Source organism: Nerophis lumbriciformis, linkage group LG32 (genome assembly GCF_033978685.3).
Source record: "Nerophis lumbriciformis linkage group LG32, RoL_Nlum_v2.1, whole genome shotgun sequence".
Taxonomy (NCBI): domain Eukaryota; kingdom Metazoa; phylum Chordata; class Actinopteri; order Syngnathiformes; family Syngnathidae; genus Nerophis; species Nerophis lumbriciformis.
In genome coordinates this window covers 425,001-447,221 of record NC_084579.2, presented here as the reverse complement: position 1 = coordinate 447,221, position 22,221 = coordinate 425,001, and the positions used below count along the sequence as shown (strand labels likewise).

Genomic DNA, 22,221 nt, shown 5'->3' with positions numbered 1-22,221 from the left:
AGCAGCGGTGGCCGCGCCCGGGAATCATTTTTGGTGATTTAACCCCCAATTCCAACTCTTGGTACTGAGTGCCAAGCAGGGAGGTAATGGCTCCCATTTTTATAGTCTTTGGTATGACTCGGCCGGGGTTTGAACCCACAACCTACCGATCTCAGGGCGGACACTCTAACCACTAGGCCACTGAGTATATATTATTATATATTAGGTATAGTTGTAAGTAAAAAAAAAAAGGTCAAAGACAAAGCTATTCGGGTTCTTGTGAGTATATACACTTCACTGCCGATGTGGGGGGGTGCCACCTAAAATCTTGCCTAGGGCGCCAGATTGGTTAGGGCCGGGCCTGCATTTGTGCATTGTATTATACATCAAGAAGTGTAGTGTAAGACAGTGTCAAAAGCAATCTGCTTTTGGTATAAAGTTAAGTTAGGTTAAATGAAAGTATTATTATTATTAATCTTACGGTATATCATAAATAAAATGTAATTGATTGTGGGTGTGGCCCTCCAGCAGTGCTCGGGCTGCTCATGCGGCCCCCGGTAAAAAGCAATTGGCCAGCCCTGGTGTAGTCCGTATTTATTCATCATTATTCCAACAAATGCACACATAATAGAAGAACACAAGCCTTCATGTATCACATGAGCTTCATTAAAAGCTGTGCAGGTTACATCAAGAAGGCGTGAGCTTAAAAGTATCAAAAAGATGGCTGCTTAAATTAAGAACATGTTTATAAAAATGTCGTTGCTCAAAAGGTGAATATGAAAGTTGTGGGGTTAAAAAGTATTGATAATGTCACAAGTTTGGATTGCTGTTGTTGGATTAGCTACCAATATATTCTCTTGCACAACTTTGCAGACCCTTTCTGCTCCTGTCAATCAAATCTTTCCTTACAGCCGTCACAAATGGAAGGCAAAGTCTTTGATGCAGGACACACTTAGCATCTGTTTCATGCTTCAAACTGTAACAACTATCAAAGTCTTTGATGCAGGACACACTTAGCATCTGTTTGCTGCTTCAAACTAGTCCTGAACAACAACTATCAAAAATACACTGCACACTATTTGCTGTAGAAAAGACTTTCAGCACCGCAGAGCGAGTGGACGCAACTGATCAAGGACACTTGAGTGTGACTTCAGTTGTGACTTCATGTTGCTAGTGTGGGCTGCTGGACTTCAGTTGTGACTTCATGTTGCTAGTGTGGGCTGCTGGACTTCAGTTGTGACTTCATGTTGCTAGTGTGTGCTGCTGGACTTCAGTTGTGACTTCATGTTGCTAGTGTGTGCTGCTGGACTTGAGTTGTGACTTCATGTTGCTAGTGTGTGCTGCTGGACGTCAGTTGTGACTTCATGTTGCTAGTGTGGGCTGCTGGACTTCAGTTGTGACTTCATGTTGCTAGTGTGTGCTGCTGGACTTCAGTTGTGACTTCATGTTGCTAGTGTGTGCTGCTGGACTTCAGTTGTGACTTCATGTTGCTAGTGTGTGCTGCTGGACTTGAGTTGTGACTTCATGTTGCTAGTGTGTGCTGCTGGACTTCAGTTGTGACTTCATGTTGCTAGTGTGGGCTGCTGGACTTCAGTTGTGACTTCATGTTGCTAGTGTGGGCTGCTGGACTTCAGTTGTGACTTCATGTTGCTAGTGTGTGCTGCTGGACTTCAGTTGTGACTTCATGTTGCTAGTGTGTGCTGCTGGACTTCAGTTGTGACTTCATGTTGCTAGTGTGTGCTGCTGGACTTCAGTTGTGACTTCATGTTGCTAGTGTGTGCTGCTGGACTTCAGTTGTGACTTCATGTTGCTAGTGTGTGCTGCTGGACTTGAGTTGTGACTTCATGTTGCTAGTGTGTGCTGCTGGACTTCAGTTGTGACTTCATGTTGCTAGTGTGTGCTGCTGGACTTCAGTTGTGACTTCATGTTGCTAGTGTGTGCTGCTGGACTTCAGTTGTGACTTCATGTTGCTAGTGTGGGCTGCTGGACTTCAGTTGTGACTTCATGTTGCTAGTGTGTGCTGCTGGACTTGAGTTGTTCATGCTGGAGTCCGTGTAGAAATGATGTGCTGTGAAAAACAGCAAATAGTGCCAGTTGTCGTGGCCAGTGGACTTCTATTTAGTTTCACCGGCAGAAGGAAGAGAGGAAGCCAGGAGAGGAGATTTTGGTGAAACCTAAAAGATGGAGAAAGGTTATCTTTAGTTAAGAAGCAAGGACTGACCTAACGTGAAAGATGCTCACAGGAGAAGGAGGCTTTGCAAAGTTGAGGTGAGCATAAAGAAGCACGGCGATGTCATTCTGGCTGGCCTCCAAGGCGATGGAGAGCGCCGTGCTGCCGTCCTGAAACAACAACACACTTTAATACACAACATGTCTTCTTCTTCTTCTTCTTGTGCTGCCGTCCTGAAACAACAACACACTTTAATACACAACATGTCTTCTTCTTCTTCTTCTTGTGCTGCCGTCCTGAAACAACAACACACTTTAATACACAACATGTCTTCTTCTTCTTCTTCTTGTGCTGCCGTCCTGAAACAACAACACACTTTAATACACAACATGTCTTCTTCTTCTTGTCGCTGGGGAAACTATTTGTCTTATTCAAATAGCAACGATTGTCACACACACACACACACACACACACACACACACACACACACACACACACACACACACACACGCACACTAGGTGTGGTGAAATGATTCTCTGCATTTGACCCATCACCCTTGATCACCCCCTGGGAGGTGAGGGGAGCAGTGAGCAGCAGCGCTCGAGAATCATTTGAGGTGATTTAACCCCCAATTCCCAGCCTTGATGCTGCCACAAATACATTTATTAGGGATGCTACTTTCACATTTCAATTTGATGTGTGCTAATTCTCGCTAGCTCGGGAGTCAAAATCAGTCCTCAGGCCTTTTTCTGTCTGTTTTAATGTGCTGCTAAATGTTCTTTGTAAAAATGTTATGTTCATGACTATTTACATTGTAGATTGTCACATCAAAACTAGGAATGAACACATGTGGAGTTATGGACTTAACAAAAAAATTACTGAAAACACGTTTTATATTCTACTTTCTTCAAAATAGCCACCCTTTGCTCTGATTACTGCTTTGCCATTAAAAGCCAGTCATTACCAGGAGTTATCTCACCTTCTGAGTAGCCTCTGATTTACTAATGCTTTCTAATGTTGTAAAAATGTGTAGAATAAATATTACATTTCAACATTTCTGTCAACGAAGATTTGCTTCAGCCTGCGACACAATTGTTTTGATAGTAGGCTATTATAGCTAATGTAGACACTTACATCATGTGTTGTCTTCATTATAACACTTATATAAGACTTTTAAAGTCATTTTGATAGTAGGCTAATATAACTAATATAGACACTTACATCATGTGTTGCCTTCATTATAACACTTATATAAGACTTTTAAAGTCATTTTGATAGTAGGCTAATATAGACACTTACATCATGTGTTGTCTTCATTATAACACTTATATAAGACTTTTAAAGTCATTTTGATAGTAGGCTAATATAGCTAATATAGACACATCATGTGTTGCCTTCATTATAACACGTATATAAGACTTTTAAAGTCATTTTGATAGTAGGCTAATATAACTAATATAGACACTTACATCATGTGTTGCCTTCATTATAACACTTATATAAGACTTTTAAAGTCATTTTGATAGTAGGCTAATATAACTAATATAGACACTTACATCATGTGTTGCCTTCATTATAAGACTTACCGTATTTTCCGCACTATAAGGCGCACCTAAAAACCACAAATTTTCTCAAAAGCTGACAGTGCGCCTTATAACCCGGTGCGCTTTATATATGGATAAATATTAAGATTCATTTTCATAAAGTTTCGGTCTCGTAACTACGGTAAACAGCCGCCATCTTTTTTCCCGGTAGAACAGGAAGCGCTTCTTCTTCTACGCAAGCAACCGCCAAGGTAAGCACCCGCCCCCATAGAACAGGAAGCGCTTCTTCTTCTACTGTAAGCAACCACCCGCCCGCGTAGAAGAAGAAAAAGCGCGCGGATATTACCATACGTGTCATTTCTTTTGTGTGTGTTTACATCTGTAAAGACCACAAAATGGCTCCTACTAAACGACAGGTATCCGGTTCATGAAAAGACGCAATCTCTCCATCCACACACGGATTACTATTTCACAGCAACTGATATTCCTGTGAACCGCACTGTGGATACAACGGGAGCACGTACGGTGAATATTCGCACCACAGGGAATGAGAAGTCATCCTTCACTGTGGTTCTAGCTTGCCATGCTAATGGCCAGAAACTTCCACCCATGGTGATATTCAAAAGGAAGACCTTGCCAAAAGAGACCTTTCCAGCCGGCGTCATCATAAAAGCTAACTCGAAGGGATGGATGAAGAAAAGATGAGCGAGTGGTTAAGGTAAGTTTAAGTTTACGCGAAGAGGCCGGGTGGCTTTTTTCACGCAGCTTCGTCCATGTTGATATACGATTCCATGCGCGCCCACATCACGCTGGTTTTAATATATTATTAAAGTTTGACTGACCTATTTGACTGTTTTTTTGCACTTTCCTTTAGCGCAGTTAGATGCGGCTTATAACACGGGGCGGCTTATAGGTGGACAAAGTTTTGAAATATGCCGTTCATTGAAGGCGCGGCTTATAACCCAGGGCGCCTTATGGTGCGGAAAATACGGTATATAAGGATTTTAATGTTTTGTAGCTCCAGACAGATTGTTTTGTTGTATTTTTGGTCCAATATGTCTCTTTCAAGGTTTTGGGTTGCCGCCCCCTGCCTCAAGATGTGACATGAAGGTTTTACTACTAAAGGGTCTACGTCCATCCTATCTTGCTGATGATGGTATTGTACCGTACGTCCCGGCCACAGATCTGCGTTCAAGGAACTCGGTCCTTTCCAGGGTTTCTCCTTGTTCCCACTGGGTTGACTTCTTTCTTGCTCTGATGATGATGATGTCATTGTGGCTTCTGCAGCCCTTTGAGACATTTGGGATTAAGGGCTATCTATATAAGTCAACTTTGCTCTGATTACTGCTTTGCACACTCTTGGCATTCTCTCCATGAGCTTCAAGAGGTAGTCACCTGAAATGCTTTTCACTTCACAGGTGTGCTTGAAGCCCATGGAGAGAATGCCAAGAGTGTGCAAAGCAGTCATCAGAGCAAAGGGTGGCTATTTTGAAGAAAGTAGAATATAAAACATGTTTCCAGTTATTTTTTTGTTAAGTCCATAACTCCACATGTGTTCATTCATAGTTTTGATGTGACAATCTACAATGTAAATAAAGGACATGCGGTGTTTTTGTTTTCTTTCTTCAATTTGTTTATTATTTCATTATTTGTATCTTGCAATTTTACTTTTTATTCTAACCCTTTTACTGTATTGCTTTTTCACTATCTTGATTAGCTCATTCATTCTTTATGTTCTTTCTTTCTTTCTTTCTGTTTTTCTCTTTGCTTTTTAACATGTAAAGCACTTTGCTCCAATTTAAACATTGTTTAAATGTGCTATAGAAATAAACTTGCCTTGCCTAAGCTGTGTCCACACTTTTGGCCTGTAATGTATATTGTAACATTTCAACTTAGTACTGTATATTGTAACATTTCAACTGAGCTGTTGCTTCTACAAGCACAAAGTCGCAAGCTTGTGGCATAAAAATCCCACAAGGAAATGACAAAGAAAAATCTATTTCTTATCATATTTGCTTTGCCTTTTATGTTGTTGCTGACACATGTCACGCACATGTTGCTGACACATGTCATGCACATGTTGCTGACACATGTCACGCACATGTTGCTGACACATGTCACGCACATGTTGCTGACACATGTCATGCACATGTTGCTGACACATGTCACGCACATGTTGCTGACACATGTCACGCACATGTTGCTGACACATGTCACGCACATGTTGCTGACACATGTCACGCACATGTTGCTGACACATGTCACGCACATGTTGCTGACACATGTCACGCACATGTTGCTGACACATGTCACGCACATGTTGCTGACACATGTCACGCACATGTTGCTGACACATGTCACGCACATGTTGCTGACACATGTCACACACATGTTGCTGACACGTGTCACGCACATGTTGCTGACACATGTCACGCACATGTTGCTGACACATGTCACGCACATGTTGCTGACACATGTCATGCACATGTTGCTGACACATGTCACGCACATGTTGCTGACACATGTCACGCACATGTTGCTGACACATGTCACGCACATGTTGCTGACACATGTCACGCACATGTTGCTGACACATGTCACGCACATGTTGCTGACACATGTCACGCACATGTTGCTGACACATGTCACGCACATGTTGCTGACACATGTCACGCACATGTTGCTGACACATGTCACGCACATGTTGCTGACACATGTCACGCACATGTTGCTGACACATGTCACGCACATGTTGCTGACACATGTCACGCACATGTTGCTGACACATGTCACGCACATGTTGCTGACACATGTCACGCACATGTTGCTGACACATGTCACACACATGTTGCTGCATACTTGCCAACCCTCCCGGATTTTCCGGGAGACTCCCGAAATTCAGCGCTTCTCCCGAAAACCTCCCGGGACAAATTTTCTCCCGGAAATCTCCCGAAATTCAGGCGGAGCTGGAGGCCACGCCCCCTCCAGCTCCATGCGGACCTGAGTGACGTGTTGACAGCCTGTTCACAACATTGCCGTAAACAGCAAAGTTGTGACACTTTTAAACAGGACAATACTGCCATCTACTGTACATGCATATGTGACCCACCCATAATGTGTCACATTTTTGTGTTGATTTATTTGTTTTATTTTGTGGTTTGAATTCGTTTTTGGAGCTGTCATTACACATTTATCAGTATTCACATTGGTCAGTAGGGGGCAGTAGGGCGTTTCTTCCCAATTGAATGCTATCACCTGCAGACCGGAAGTGTCTTGTCTAAGGCTGAAACGACGCGTCGACGTAGTCGACGTCATCGACGTCATCGGTTACGTAAATACGTCGACGTCATTTTTGTGCGTCGGCGCGTCGCATATTTACGTCACACCACTCTCATGGCGGAGCGCAGAGCAAACGATGCGAGCGAGGGGAAAAAAACACGCCAAAAGTCGTCAAAAGTGTGGGAGTATTTTAATAAACGGCTTAATAATGTTGTTTTATGCACACTGTGTCGAGCGGAAATGGCGTATCACAGCAGCACAACGGCTATGAACGAGCATCTAAAAAGAAAACATCCGACAGCGTTCTTCCCATCACCATCAACGAGTCAATCATCCGCGTGAGTATACATTGTCATCATTACAAAAAAACATGAATGTGTCATTTGTATCTGCGTTGTAAATTCATAAACTAAAGCACCGTTTCGCTCTGAGAGGCGCGTTTGGCGTGCCTGTTCAGTGTTTACAAAGACGCGCTCCTCTTTAACGCTAACGTTAATAAGTTGTACAAATACCTTTTACAACATTAACAGTTACATATACTATGTACAAACCAACAATTAACTTTCACTTTAATCATACTATCATTGTTGCGTTAAGCAAAATAAGCATTTTACTTTTGTTGAAATGTTTACACTTGTTACAGAATATTTCCTTTTGCACTTTTTTGTATTGGATGTTTATCTTTATTTTTGCACATTTTAAAGCAAAATAAGCAATACTTTTACTTTTGAAATGCTTATACTATTGCAGAATATTAAGATTTGCACTGGATGTTTACTTTTATATTTGCACATTAAAAAGCAAATAAGCTACTTTTAATTTTGTTAAATGTTAAAAGTTTTAAATGTTTACATTGTTACAGAATATTTTGTCATGTTGTTGTCAATGTTGACTGAGTGGCCATACTTTTTTTTTGTAAATAAAAGCCATGCCTTTTGAAAAAACTGGCCAACATTTATTTTTTCATCTTCATTTTAAATTAAAAAAATAATCGGTAAAAGGAAAAATAATCTATAGATTAATCGAAAAAAAATAATCTATAGATTAACCGATTAATCGAAAAAATAATCTATAGATTAATCGATAGAAAAATAATCGTTAGCTGCAGCCTTAGTCTCAAGGTTGGCAAGGATGTGTTGCTGACACATGTCACGCACATGTTGCTGACACGTGTCACACAGATGAGATGTGCAAAAGACCAATGTTTGACATGTGGGCGAGGTGCATGTGGTGAGAAAAAGGTGTTAAAGTCCTCACGTTGTCAGCAAGCGTGGCGTCACAGCCGGGCACAGACAGTAGCTGCCGCACAATGTCCACGTGGCCGTGCTCGCAGGCGCACATCAGCGCGGTGGAGCCGTCATCGTCGCGGACGTTGACCTGGGCCCCGCAGGAGAGGAGGGCCCGCACCATGTCCCCCCTGCCGTGGCTGACCGCCAGCATCAGCGCTGTCTGACCCGCCTGGGAGAGCAGAAAAGATGTTGTGGTTGTAGTACACACCAGCGGGCCGTAGAGGGCGCACCTGGCTGGCTTTGGCGTTGACGTCGCCCGTGCGCAGGAGCTGCAGGACGGTTTGAAGGTCGCGGTCGGAGTGGAAGGCAGCCAGAGCGGTGAGCATGATGGCCGTGTAGCCCGCCTTGTTCTGCCTGTCAGCGTTACACAAACCTGACACACACAACATTACACACCTTTTTCAAATAAATACTTCTTTATATGAACAGCACAGCAATGGTGTTGTGCAGCCTTGTTGCTAGGCAACATTTGTCTTTTCATTTAAGCGCTTTCTTTGGTGAATATTAAGTCATGCAAAACTATTCTCTGTATGTTGAAGTGAAATGCTGACAGAATGTAGTGTGAATGGAAGAAGAGTTGCAATGTTGATCACTTTCAATTTCCAGGAAAAACACAATTATGTTTGGAAGTTGGGAAAGTGTTAGTTGGATGAGTGGAATGTGTTGATGTTGGTAAAATGATAAATGTGTTATACTTGTATAGCACTTTTCTACCTTCAAGGTCCTCAAAGCACTTTGACACTATTTCCACATTCACACACACATTCACACACTGATGGCATGCAAGGCCCTAACCAGCAGCCATCAGGAGCAAGGGTGAAGGGTCTTGCTCAAGGACACAACAGACATGACTAGGTTGGTAGAAGCTGGGGATTGAACCAGGAACCCTCAGGTTGCTGGCACGGCCACTCCCCCAACTGCGCCACACCGTCTCCAAGGGTGAATTGAAACCATTCCAATGTGGGATGGTTTGAATCGCTTGGAAAATGTAGGAATAGTTGAAGTTTAAAAAATGGACAATTCATTTTGAATGGGGAAAATGTACTTGAAAACTGGGAATTCTGGGAAATTCGGGAATCTTTTTTTAATTGTTGAAGTAGAGCGCACAATTTTGAACAGGCTGAATATTTTGGAGTTGGAACCGTTTGAATCGTGTGGGAGTTGTGGAACTTTGAAGAATGTTCCATTCATTTCAATTGGAATTTACAACACTTTTGGGAATTTCGGGAAAAGCGGGAATTTTTGAGAAAATGTTAAAAAACTTGAATGAGTTGAAATGTTTGGTGTTGAAATTTTTCAAATCGGTGGAGAAATGTTGAAGTGGTAACATTTTTAATTGAGGAATGGTATTAAGGAATTCCAGGAATTTTGGGAAAACCGGGAATTTTTGGAGGCTGGAATGGTTGAAGTGGGTTGAAAAACGTGGGAGGGGTAGTCGCCAGAAAAAAGGGTGGAAATAAGGCTTTGGAAAAGCAGGAATTCTGGAAAATCCTGGAATTTTGTTGAACTTGGAAAAAGGGTAGTTTGAATGTTGAAAGTGAATCATTACCTTTTGTTTATGTTCCAAGACGTAGTTTAACTGTACTGCTGGTGAGAACATTGAGTGACTGTTGAGCGCGACCTATAAAAGTGATTTGTGTAGGTCAAATGAGTAATAAATAAAATGAGTAATAAATGATTTGTGTAGGTCAAATGAGTAATAAATAAAATGAGTAATAAGTGATTTGTGTAGGTCAAATGAGTAATAAATAAAATGAGTAATAAATGATTTGTGTAGGTCAAATGAGTAATAAATAAAATGAGTAATACGTGATTTGTGTAGGTCAAATGAGTAATAAGTGATTTGTGTAGGTCAAATGAGTAATAAATAAAATGAGTAATAAATGATTTGTGTAGGTCAAATGAGTAATAAATGATTTGTGTAGGTCAAATGAGTAATAAATGATTTGTGTAGGTCAAATGAGTAATAAATAAAATGAGGAATAAATGATTTGTGTAGGTCAAATGAGTAATAAATAAAATGAGTAATAAGTGATTTGTGTAGGTCAAATGAGTAATAAATAAAATGAGTAATAAATGATTTGTGTAGGTCAAATGAGTAATAAATAAAATGAGTAATACGTGATTTGTGTAGGTCAAATGAGTAATAAGTGATTTGTGTAGGTCAAATGAGTAATAAATAAAATGAGTAATAAATGATTTGTGTAGGTCAAATGAGTAATAAATGATTTGTGTAGGTCAAATGAGTAATAAATGATTTGTGTAGGTCAAATGAGTAATAAATAAAATGAGGAATAAATGATTTGTGTAGGTCAAATGAGTAATAAATAAAATGAGTAATAAGTGATTTGTGTAGGTCAAATGAGTAATAAATAAAATGAGTAATAAATGATTTGTGTAGGTCAAATGAGTAATAAATAAAATGAGTAATAAATGATTTGTGTAGGTCAAATGAGTAATAAATGATTTGTGTAGGTCAAATGAGTAATAAATAAAATGAGTAATAAATGATTTGTGTAGGTCAAATGAGTAATAAATAAAATGAGGAATAAATGATTTGTGTAGGTCAAATGAGTAATAAATAAAATGAGTAATAAGTGATTTGTGTAGGTCAAATGAGTAATAAATAAAATGAGTAATAAATGATTTGTGTAGGTCAAATGAGTAATAAATAAAATGAGTAATAAATGATTTGTGTAGGTCAAAAGAGTAATAAATAAAATGAGTAATACATGATTTGTGTAGGTCAAATGAGTAATAAATAAAATGAGGAATAAGTGATTTGTGTAGGTCAAATGAGTAATAAATAAAATGAGTAATAAGTGATTTGTGTAGGTCAAATGAGTAATAAATAAAATGAGTAATAAATGATTTGTGTAGGTCAAATGAGTAATAAATAAAATGAGTAATAAGTGATTTGTGTAGGTCAAATGAGTAATAAATAAAATGAGTAATAAATGATTTGTGTAGGTCAAATGAGTAATAAATAAAATGAGTAATAAATGATTTGTGTAGGTCAAATGAGTAATAAATAAAATGAGTATTAAGTGATTTGTGTTGGTCAAATGAGTAATAAATCAAATGAGTAATAAATAAAATGAGTAATAAATGAGTGAATGCAGGACATGAAGACCATGCAGGGAGTGAGAGAGTGAATTGGAGAGTTGGAATGGCAACAATGTTGATGATAGGCCAGGAAAATTGGGAGAAGTGGATGAAGTGGTGAGGCTGTGCATCATTTGTGTGATCGCAACCTCGCAAAATACTAATGCAGAGCTGGCTGGACTCAGGGGCCACATTGAGAGACAAAATGTGTCTGGGGGGGCCAATGTGTATAAATGATATATACACATTTAGATGTACAGTATGTGTGTATAAATGATATATACACATTTAGATGTACAGTATGTGTGTATAAATGATATATACACATTTAGATGTACAGTATGTGTGTATAAATGATATATACACATTTAGATGTACAGTATGTGTGTATAAATGATATATACACATTTAGATGTACAGTATGTGTGTATAAATGATATATACACATTTAGATGTACAATATGTGTGTATAAATGATATATACACATTTAGATGTACAGTATGTGTGTATAAATGATATATACACATTTAGATGTACAGTATGTGTGTATAAATGATATATACACATTTAGATGTACAGTATGTGTGTATAAATGATATATACACATTTAGATGTACAGTATGTGTGTATAAATGATATATACACATTTAGATGTACAGTATGTGTGTTTGGCTCCCTTTTTTCCAGGAACACTAATAGCAAAAGTCACAATGTCCCATAGAGTTGTAAAAAAGTTGTGACAGACCACCTCAAAAAAACGGAATGGAATTTTACAGTTTTTTACTGAATGAGACACCCAAAATGTACATGAAAATAAAGAAAGTGGGATTTACAATATTAACTATGAACAATAAAACAGTGAATATTAACAACATCTTTTACTTCTCAGACCAGCTCCTCCATACTTGTGTATCTTTTACAATCAAGCAAAACACAACAAACAAACAAGTGTAATAAACAGCTACAATATGATATATTATCATGTGTTTGTGACACATGTGTTTGGGGCTGGCTGCTCTGAAAACACTCTGCTTTGTTCCTGGTCTGAGCTGCTGTGACCTAGATTACTGTAATAACTCCTAGAACACTCTAAAGTGCACATTTCAACCATTGAAATACTTTCTATAGTTCAAGACTTAGTCATTTAATAACATGACTGCACATCATAATGGCAAGTACACTTTGGATGTTAAAGGTGTAGCAAAATGATGGAGAAGGTGGACTGACTTACCGGTGTCCAGGAGCAGTTTGACCACAGGGAAGTTGGAGTGTGAGACGGTGTAGTGCAGCGCCGTGTTCCCGTTGCCGTCTGCCATGTTGATGACAAACTGCAGCAGCTGAGGGGAGACGGCGGCGAAGGCATCCATGTAGGCTCTGACTGCCGCCACGTCCGCCGCTTTGTGGCAGGAAACACGAAGCCACTCCTGCAGCACGCTGGTGTACGCCAACCTCTGAGCGGGGACACACAGAAGAACATTTGAGGACAAGATGATGATGATGATGATGATGATGATGATTAGACGTACGGCGCCTTGCTGGCTGAAGGCATTGTGCTCTGCCAGGGCTTCCTGGAGGTGGTGCAGCGCCGACATCAGACTCTCGCTGACTTCCAGCCTGGAATGAAGACAAAGCCATGATCTCAGTGTCCATGTTTGGTCCGTCCACACCCAAGTACTCACCTGACTTGTCCTGCGGGGACGCTTTCACACGCTGACTCTGATTGGCTGCTGCTGTCTGTCACCTGCTGCCCAGCAACCTCTGCACTCAACTTGGTGACACTCTCCTGGCAGGCAGGACCCTCCAGGGCAAGGCTGGCACAGGGCGTGGAAGTCTGGGAGGCACTTGCTGCAGCCGCCGTCGCCGGGGAGAGTGGAGGTTGGTCCATTGTTGACGACTGAGAGGCGTAATGCACGGGTGCTGTTCTGCTTGTGCTGCCCTCTAGTGGCGGGGAGGATCCTGTTCTGCATGTGCTGCCCTCTAGAGGCGGGGAGGATCCTGTTCTGCTGGTGCTGCCCTCTAGTGGCGGAGAGGATGCTGTTCTGCAGGTGCTGCCCTCTAGAGGCGGGGAGGATGCTATTCTGCTGGTGCTGCCCTCTAGAGGCGGGGAGGATCCTGTTCTGCTGGTGCTGCCCTCTAGAGGCGGGGAGGATGCTGTTCTGCTGGTGCTGCCCTCTAGTGGCGAGGAGGATGTTGTTCTGCAGGTGCTGCCCTCTAGAGGCGGGGAGGATGCTGTTCTGCAGGTGCTGCCCTCTAGTGGCGAGGAGGATGCTGTTCTGCAGGTGCTGCCCTCTAGAGGCGGGGAGGATCCAGGGGCTGCTGACTCGGGTAGTTTTTCCCGCGCTTCATGATACTCGCTGGAGTCGCTTTCTTGGTCCGAGCTGTCGCTGCTGCTGCTCTCTTCTGACGATGTGGACTCGTAGCTGTAACAAAACATGTTCAACTTCCTCACATATTTTATACTGAACTCCTGCAGAATTGCTGTACTAAAGACATGACGATGAGTAAAGAAGGTCATGATCCATCTGCTGTATGGGAGTTGTTTTTGTTTTATTATTTATATATACATTTGTATCATTTTATTACTCATTTGTAGTTTTACTTTTGTTACTGGATGTACAAATCTGCACTGCAACTACAGTATTTTCCAGACTATAAGGCGCACTTAAAATCCTTTCATTTTCTCAAAATTACAATTGCTTATAATAATGTATATGCGCTTATAAATTCTTACCGAACTCGAAGCTATTTTATTTGGTACATGGTGTAATGATAAGTGTGACCAGTAGATGGCAGCTACACATAAGAGATATGTGTGGACTGCAATACGACTCAAGTCAACACCAACATTTTATATGTTCCATTGAAAATATAGAACATTACACACGGCGCTCAAAAATCTATCAAAATGTTTCAGTAGGACTTTGGTAAGCTATGAAGCCACACCGCTTGATGGATTGTACTGTGCTTCAACATAGGAGTATTATTATGCTGTGTGTATAAGGTAAGACATTATCTGCTGTTTTGTTTCACAATATTATGCAAAAGCAACTTTTCTTACATTCTGGTATCCGCTGATCTGTATTTGGGATCTGCATAGGTCCTGAAAATTTGCGTGAGTTCGCCTTGCCGACACCGTAGTGGATAATCTTCTTCTTTTTCTCTATCTTCTTGTTATGTGACATTCATCCTCCGCTCTTGCCATTTCTAATTTCTAATATAAAGTAGTGTAAAGTTCAGTAGACTAGCTATCAAAGCGCTAAAAACTGTAGTGAGTTGACATTATTCACCCAAGGAACTTTACTTATTAGAGAGTTCCGGTCAGGGGACACATTTCGGGCGTTGTTGTTGCACTAGTGAGCCACGGATGAGGAGATGCTGCTCCGTTGTTGATTGAAGTAAAGTGTGAATGTCATTAAAACAGTTAGCTCCATCTCTTATTATTTTGGTTTAGGAACACTCATCTCAGAACTGCAATTGCATGCTCACGGGCATCATTGGTAGCAAAGATGGCCTCTCCTTTAGTCTTTCTACACCACTGAACGTGTCTTCAAATCTTTTCTATTGATTCAACTGCATATTCATTTGTGCTTGGGTTTTGATATTGTCAATCAGTTTATTATGCTTGGATTTTGACTGTTTTATCTTAAATGTCTTTTGATTTGTGTCAAAAAAAAATATATTTCAAAAATCTAACAGAAATGGTTTGTAGAATCTTGTCTTACATCCACTTATAAAAGGACAGGCTTTAATGTCTGTGAGTTGTGATGATATGTCAAAATGCTGCATGCTCTACCTAATGTTGGACCACACCTACCCTCCGTTTACTCCAATGAACTGAAGGTTCTTCTTGGTGGATGGCGAGCCAGGTTCCCCCTCTGCTTTACGCTTCATGATGGACCTCAGGGACGATTGGGGAGACGAGGCTGGATAAAAGTCAAAAGTCAGTTCATTGGAACCTAAGGTGAAGAATTGTTCCTCAACAATAGCAACACTACCTGTCGTGTGGCCATCTTGCCACTGAAGAGTCGCCGCACTCGTGTCAAGGTGCGTGGCCTCCTCTTTGAAATACACCACAGCAGGTGTGTGATTGGCAGCTGTGCCAGCAGTCATGGCGGGGTTGGATATGAGCACCGAGGTGGACAACTCGCTCTTCAGGACGTCACGGACCTGCTTGGAGCTGACGGCAACTGGCAAGCCCACGCCAGCTTCTGGAGGAGGACATCATGTATTGTTTACACACCTGCACAATTATAGGGACTAATGTATTGTTTACACACCTGCACAACTATAGGGACTAGTGTATTGTTTACACACCTGCACAATTATAGGGACTAATGTATTGTTTACACACCTGCACAATTATAGGGACTAATGTATTGTTTACACACCTGCACAATTATAGGGACTAATGTATTGTTTACACACCTAAACAATTATAGGGACTAATGTATTGTTTACACACCTGCACAACTATAGGGACTAGTGTATTGTTTACACACCTGCACAATTATAGGGACTAATGTATTGTTTACACACCTGCACAATTATAGGGACTAATGTATTGTTTACACACCTGCACAATTATAGGGACTAATGTATTGTTTACACACCTGCACAATTATAGGGACTAATGTATTGTTTACACACCTGCACAACTATAGGGACTAGTGTATTGTTTACACACCTGCACAATTATAGGGACTAATGTATTGTTTACACACCTGCACAATTATAGGGACTAATGTATTGTTTACACACCTGCACAATTATAGGGACTAATGTATTGTTTACACACCTAAACAATTATAGGGACTAATGTATTGTTTACACACCTGCACAACTATAGGGACTAGTGTATTGTTTACACACCTGCACAATTATAGGGACTAATGTATTGTTTACACACCTGCACAATTATAGGGACTAATGTATTGTTTACACACCTGCACAATTATAGGGACTAATGTATTGTTTACACACCTGCACAACTATAGGGACTAGTGTATTGTTTACACACCTGCACAATTATAGGGACTAGTGTATTGTTTACACACCTGCACAATTATAGGGACTAATGTATTGTTTACACACCTGCACAATTATAGGGACTAATGTATTGTTTACACACCTGCACAATTATAGGGACTAATGTATTGTTTACACACCTGCACAATTATAGGGACTAATGTATTGGGACACAAGACCGAAAGGAAGCAAGAACATGAAGTTGGACCACTAGTCTCCTGTTTTAGGTGTTTGCCAGTCTTTAAGTCAGACCTTTCCTATCTAAATGATGTAAGACAGAAGATGAAGATTTAAGAGTTTTGCCAAATCTTTTGCATCTTAGGGCCAAAGTGAAACTGCCGTCTGAAGCAGTGATTTTAAAGGGGAACTGCATTGTTGTATTGCCTGTCATTGACAATCCTTATGTAAAACAACAACACATAGGAACTCAGGCCTGCAGAAAATCTTCATGTGCGTGCGTGCGTGTGTGCGTGTGTGTGCGTGTGAGTGTGTGTGTTCAATGATGGGGGTGTGGGTGTTAAAATAATTTGATCAAGTGAAAGTAATCAAAGTATAAAACAGAAGGCAATGGTAGGTATTAAAAACAACTAATTACAGACCCTCTGAAAAGGACGTAGAATATGTCTTTAAGCTGAAGCAGAGTGGTAATTGTTCTTGTTGTCGCCCCTAGTGGCCACAATAATTCATTAGGTTAAGCTCATGACACAGTAAGTTGAAAGATGCAGACACGTTTGTTACTGATACGTTCTAATGCACTTCTGCCTCGGAGACTTGAAGTAAAATGCAATTAGAATGATTTGATACTTGTTTATGTTGACAAATTTGCTGTTTTAGACTGCAATATTGCTCAATTAAGGACACTTGTGTGCTTAGCTGTTGTGTAGCTGCCAGCTCCTCGTACACCGCCTGACCATGTTGACCTCTGCCTGGTGCTTTTTGGAGGACATTTAGCTGTTAGCTGGCTGTGCAGTCAGTATGTGTTGTATTGTATTCAATTTAGGAAGCTACCCTTTGGTGGGCAAACCAAACAACAAGTCTGGCCCCCGAGCCCCAATTTAGACAGCCCTAGTCTTCATACTTTGTGTACAAACAAGCCCCAATTTAGACAGCCCTAGTCTTCATACTTTGTGTACAAACAAGAAAACCAATTTAGACAGCCCTAGTCTTCATACTTTGTGTACAAACAAGAGTACCAATTTAGACAGCCCTAGTCTTCATACTTTGTGTAGGAACAAGAGTACCAATTTAGACAGCCCTAGTCTTCATACTCTGTGTAGGAACAAGAGTACCAATTTAGACAGCCCTAGTCTTCATACTCTGTGTAGGAACAAGAGTACCAATTTAGACAGCCCTAGTCATCCTACTTTGTGTAGGAACAAGAGTACCAATTTAGACAGCCCTAGTCTTCATACTTTGTGTAGGAACAAGAGTACCAATTTAGACAGCCCTAGTCTTCATACTTTGTGTAGGAACAAGAGTACCAATTTAGACAGCCCTAGTCTTCATACTTTGTGTAGGAACAAGAGTACCAATTTAGACAGCCCTAGACTTCATACTTTGTGTACGAACAAGAGTACCAATTTGGACAGCCCTAGTCTTCATACTTTGTGTAGGAACAAGAGTACCAATTTGGACCGCCCTAGTCTTCATACTTTGTGTAGGAACAAGAGTACCAATTTGGACAGCCCTAGTCTTCATACTTTGTGTAGGAACAAGAGTACCAATTTAGACAGCCCTAGTCTTCATACTTTGTGTAGGAACAAGAGTACCAATTTGGACAGTCCTAGTCTTCATACTTTGTGTAGGAACAAGAGTACCAATTTGGACAGCCCTAGTCTTCATACTTTGTGTAGGAACAAGAGTACCAATTTGGACAGCCCTAGTCTTCATACTTTGTGTAGGAACAAGAGTACCAATTTGGACAGCCCTAGTCTTCATACTTTGTGTAGGAACAAGAGTACCAATTTAGACAGCCCTAGTCTTCATACTTTGTGTAGGAACAAGAGTACCAATTTGGACAGTCCTAGTCTTCATACTTTGTGTAGGAACAAGAGTACCAATTTGGACAGTCCTAGTCTTCATACTTTGTGTAGGAACAAGAGTACCAATTTGGACAGCCCTAGTCTTCATACTTTGTGTAGGAACAAGAGTACCAATTTGGACAGCCCTAGTCTTCATACTTTGTGTAGGAACAAGAGTACCTGTGTAGCCTTCAGCTGCTCCTCCATGGTGACCCTCCATGGCGGCAGAAGGAGGGCTGCAGCTCAGCGCTGGCCTGCGAGAGCCCACCTCCAGCAGGGTGGGCTGCTCCAGTGTGTAGACCTGGACCCCCACAGTCCTCTGCTGCCTGTGCTGGGTGAAGCTGACCACGGTCTGCAGGTTGCCGTCCTGCAGCTCCCGCCAGCCCGAGCTGGTGGCCATCACCGCCGTCTCCGCCCGGGGGCCCGTCTCCTTCTGGGCGGAGGTGGCTTGTATCTGCTCCATCATTCTTCTCAGCTGACCCTCCAGGTGGACCACTTGGTTCTTAAGAGCCTCGGCCTCCGGCAGCAGACCCAGGTCCACCTCCCGGACTCCGACCCCCACCTGGCGGCTGCCCTTCCCTCCCTCCGGTCCCACCCCGATGGTGCGCACCTCTCGCTTGGCGTCCGGTCTGGCTCCGGCCACGATGACCGTGTCCTCGATCTCACAGCCGGAGTCTTGTTTGGAGCCCTCAGGTGTGGTGGGAGACATCAACCCCGACGCTTTGTCTCCGCCCTTCGCTCCGGTGCCCACCTCTTCTTCCGGGATATCGATGTAAAGCTCCCCTCTGCTCCGACCTCGATTAAAACTCATGGTGTGGCCCAGAAACTTCTGACTCTTCAGTTGGACGCTGAGCTGCCGCTTCTCTTCCTGGAGCACAGAGATCTTCACCTGGAGGACAGGTATGGTCTTCACCTGCTCCTCCAGGTCTCGGATCTTCCTGAGGGCGGCGGCCATCTGCTCCCTGACGTGCTGCAGGTGGGCCGGGGTGGGCGTGACCGGGGTGGAGAGGCCAGAGCTCAGGGGAGTGAAGGTTCCTCCCCCACCCTGGGCTCGGTTGAAGCTGTGCGCACTACTGATGGAGGTGTTGGAGCCCGCCATGCTGCTGTGCATGCTGCCCAGGTTGGAGAACCTCCGCCCTTCCTTCTCCTCCTCCAGCTTCCTGCGTGCATCCAGCAGGGTCTTCTCCACCCGGGCGCTGCTGAAGCCGGGCCTCTGTGTGCTGTGGTAGCCTGGGGCGCAGTAGGAGTAGGAGGAGTGGCGACTGTCCATGCTGGCATTGGAGCACAGAGACTCCGTGGAGGTCCACCAGGAGCCCGTGTAGCCATAGCTGCCGCGGGGCAGCGAGCCGTAGCGCGGACGCCGTTGGATCGGCACCTTCTTGATGGTGTTGCCCTTCTCTATGTCGTTGACATACTTGAGGAAGTCCAGGTCCAGACGGTAGCCGTAGGGGGTCTCCACGGAGTAGGGCGCCTCCTGCTCCTTGCCGTGCAAAGACGCGGGCGCCGGCGAGCTGAGTTTCCCTGCAGGGGGGAAGAAACCACTTGAAACAAACGGAAACTTGCGTCTAATCTCGGGCTCAGACTCTAGAAAGCGGGCTGGACTTTGGGCAGCTGTGGTTTGTGTACGCAGGCAAGATGATTCAAGCTGTGACATCGCTGACATCACAAAGGCAACACCTGTTAGTCACATGACATCAAAGCCTACCTGGGAAGCCAGGGTCCATGTGCAGCACCTGGGCCATTTCAGGTCACCTGCTGACTCTCACCTGCATCACGCAAACACACACACACTTACAATTAAAAGATCATATAAGCATCTACGGTTCAGCTATGCAGTCTAAATGACGTGAGTGTGTGTGTGTGTGTGTGTGTGTGTGTACATGACAATGCCATTAATAACAATAATAACTTGTTACTATAAATACATTGTTGTTCTGCGATGTCTTCTTGAAAGTAAAACTGCACGTTTTTTGGGGGGGAATTTTGCCAATCATTCACAATCCCCGTGCAACACACCTATGCTTTTCTTTGTTTATGTCATGTCTGTGTAATCATGTTTTTGTTTAGTTATAGGACTCTTTAGTTTCTGTCTTTTCACTCCCTTGTCTTGTTTCCATGATTACCCCATTAGTTTCACCTGTTCCACGTTTGGACTCATTGTGCACTCTTGTTTGTCACCATAGCAACCATTAGTTTTCACCTGTCACGTCACGCACCTGTTTCACGTTTTGAGTCACGCACCTGCTTTCACTAATCATGTCCATAGTATTTAAGTTCATTCATTTTCTGTTGTTCGTCCTGACGACCTCACACCACATTTATGCTCTGTCCATTGTTTCATGTCCATGTTCACGCTGCTCCTTTTTTGTCCATGCCAAGTAAGTTTTCTTTATTCAAGCCACAGTTTGCAAGTTTTGTTTAATTGTTCATAGTTTATTCACCGCCACTGTGCGCGCCTTTTGTTTGATCCTTTTTTTGTATTTATAGTTAATAAATAAATCATGTACCTTAATTCCCGTCTCGCCCGTGCCAACTTTCCGTTGCATCCTGGAAAAGCACACACCCCGGACCAAGTCCTGACAGTTTAATGCATTCTAAGTCGTAAAATAAGGCTAGTACAAGGTGGCTAACAATGCACTATTTCGCCCATAATGCCCTCTAATAAAACAGCCAACAATACTCCTAAATATTCACCAAGTGTTAGCAGTATTGTTATTATTCATCTATAAGGGAAGATATGAATATCACATCAGTCAGCGTCATAGTGAGAGCAGACATTGTACAGCAAGTGATTGTTTTATTATGTTATTAGTTTATATATCTTGTTCAGCACTTAGCAATAAATGATCCTTACTGTTGGTTGTTGAAGGTCAAAGCCAACGTTGTGATGCTTCTGTGAAATTAACACACCACTCATTGTATGCTAAACATGAGCAGAATATGTAAATATGTACATGACATATATACTTACATCATGTATATATTACATGTTTTTATGAATGTTACTACATGACTTATATACTTACATCATGTATATATTACATGTTATTATGAATGTTACTACATGACATATATACTTACATCATGTACATATTACATGTTATTATGAATGTTACTACATGACATATATACTTACATCATGTATATATTACATGTTATTATGAATGTTACTACATGACTTATATACTTACATCATGTATATATGACATGTTATTATGAATGTTACTACATGACATATATACTTACATCATGTATATATTACATGTTATTATGAATGTTACTACATGACATATATACTTACATCATGTATATATGACATGTTATTATGAATGTTACTACATGACATATATACTTACATCATGTATATATTACATGTTATTATGAATGTTACTACATGACATTTATACTTACATCATGTATATATTACATGTTATTATGAATGTTACTACATGACATATATACTTACATCATGTATATATTACATGTTTTTATGAATGTTACTACATGACTTATATACTTACATCATGTATATATTACATGTTATTATGAATGTTACTACATGACATATATACTTACATCATGTATATATTACATGTTATTATGAATGTTACTACATGACATATATACTTACATCATGTATATATTACATGTTATTATGAATGTTACTACATGACATATATACTTACATCATGTATATATTACATGTTATTATGAATGTTACTACATGACATATATACTTACATCATGTATATATTACATGTTATTATGAATGTTACTACATGACATATATACTTACATCATGTATAT

At 41.4% G+C, this 22,221-nt stretch overlaps 1 protein-coding gene across 2 annotated transcripts in view; it reads right to left on the bottom strand.

The window, feature by feature from the left end:
• Window positions 1-556: 556 nt before the first annotated feature.
• Window positions 557-22,221, bottom strand: part of kank2 (KN motif and ankyrin repeat domains 2) — a 59,770-nt gene continuing 38,105 nt past the window's right edge. Inside the window, exons 3-13 of one of the 2 annotated variants that reach the window (XM_061981244.2) lie at window positions 20,120-20,180; window positions 18,595-19,935; window positions 15,364-15,576; window positions 15,183-15,291; window positions 13,048-13,788; window positions 12,895-12,982; window positions 12,600-12,819; window positions 8,493-8,635; window positions 8,231-8,431; window positions 2,221-2,319; window positions 557-2,153 (exon numbers count right to left, since the gene is read on the bottom strand). In XM_061981244.2, the coding sequence (XP_061837228.1) occupies window positions 2,094-2,153; window positions 2,221-2,319; window positions 8,231-8,431; window positions 8,493-8,635; window positions 12,600-12,819; window positions 12,895-12,982; window positions 13,048-13,788; window positions 15,183-15,291; window positions 15,364-15,576; window positions 18,595-19,935; window positions 20,120-20,156 (3,252 nt within the window). In that variant the 5' untranslated portion in view covers window positions 20,157-20,180 and the 3' untranslated portion in view covers window positions 557-2,093. Of the gene's footprint in view, window positions 2,154-2,220; window positions 2,320-8,230; window positions 8,432-8,492; window positions 8,636-12,599; window positions 12,820-12,894; window positions 12,983-13,047; window positions 13,789-15,182; window positions 15,292-15,363; window positions 15,577-18,594; window positions 20,078-20,119; window positions 20,181-22,221 lie in introns of those variants that run through there. The other variant, XM_061981243.2, reaches the window with a different exon arrangement.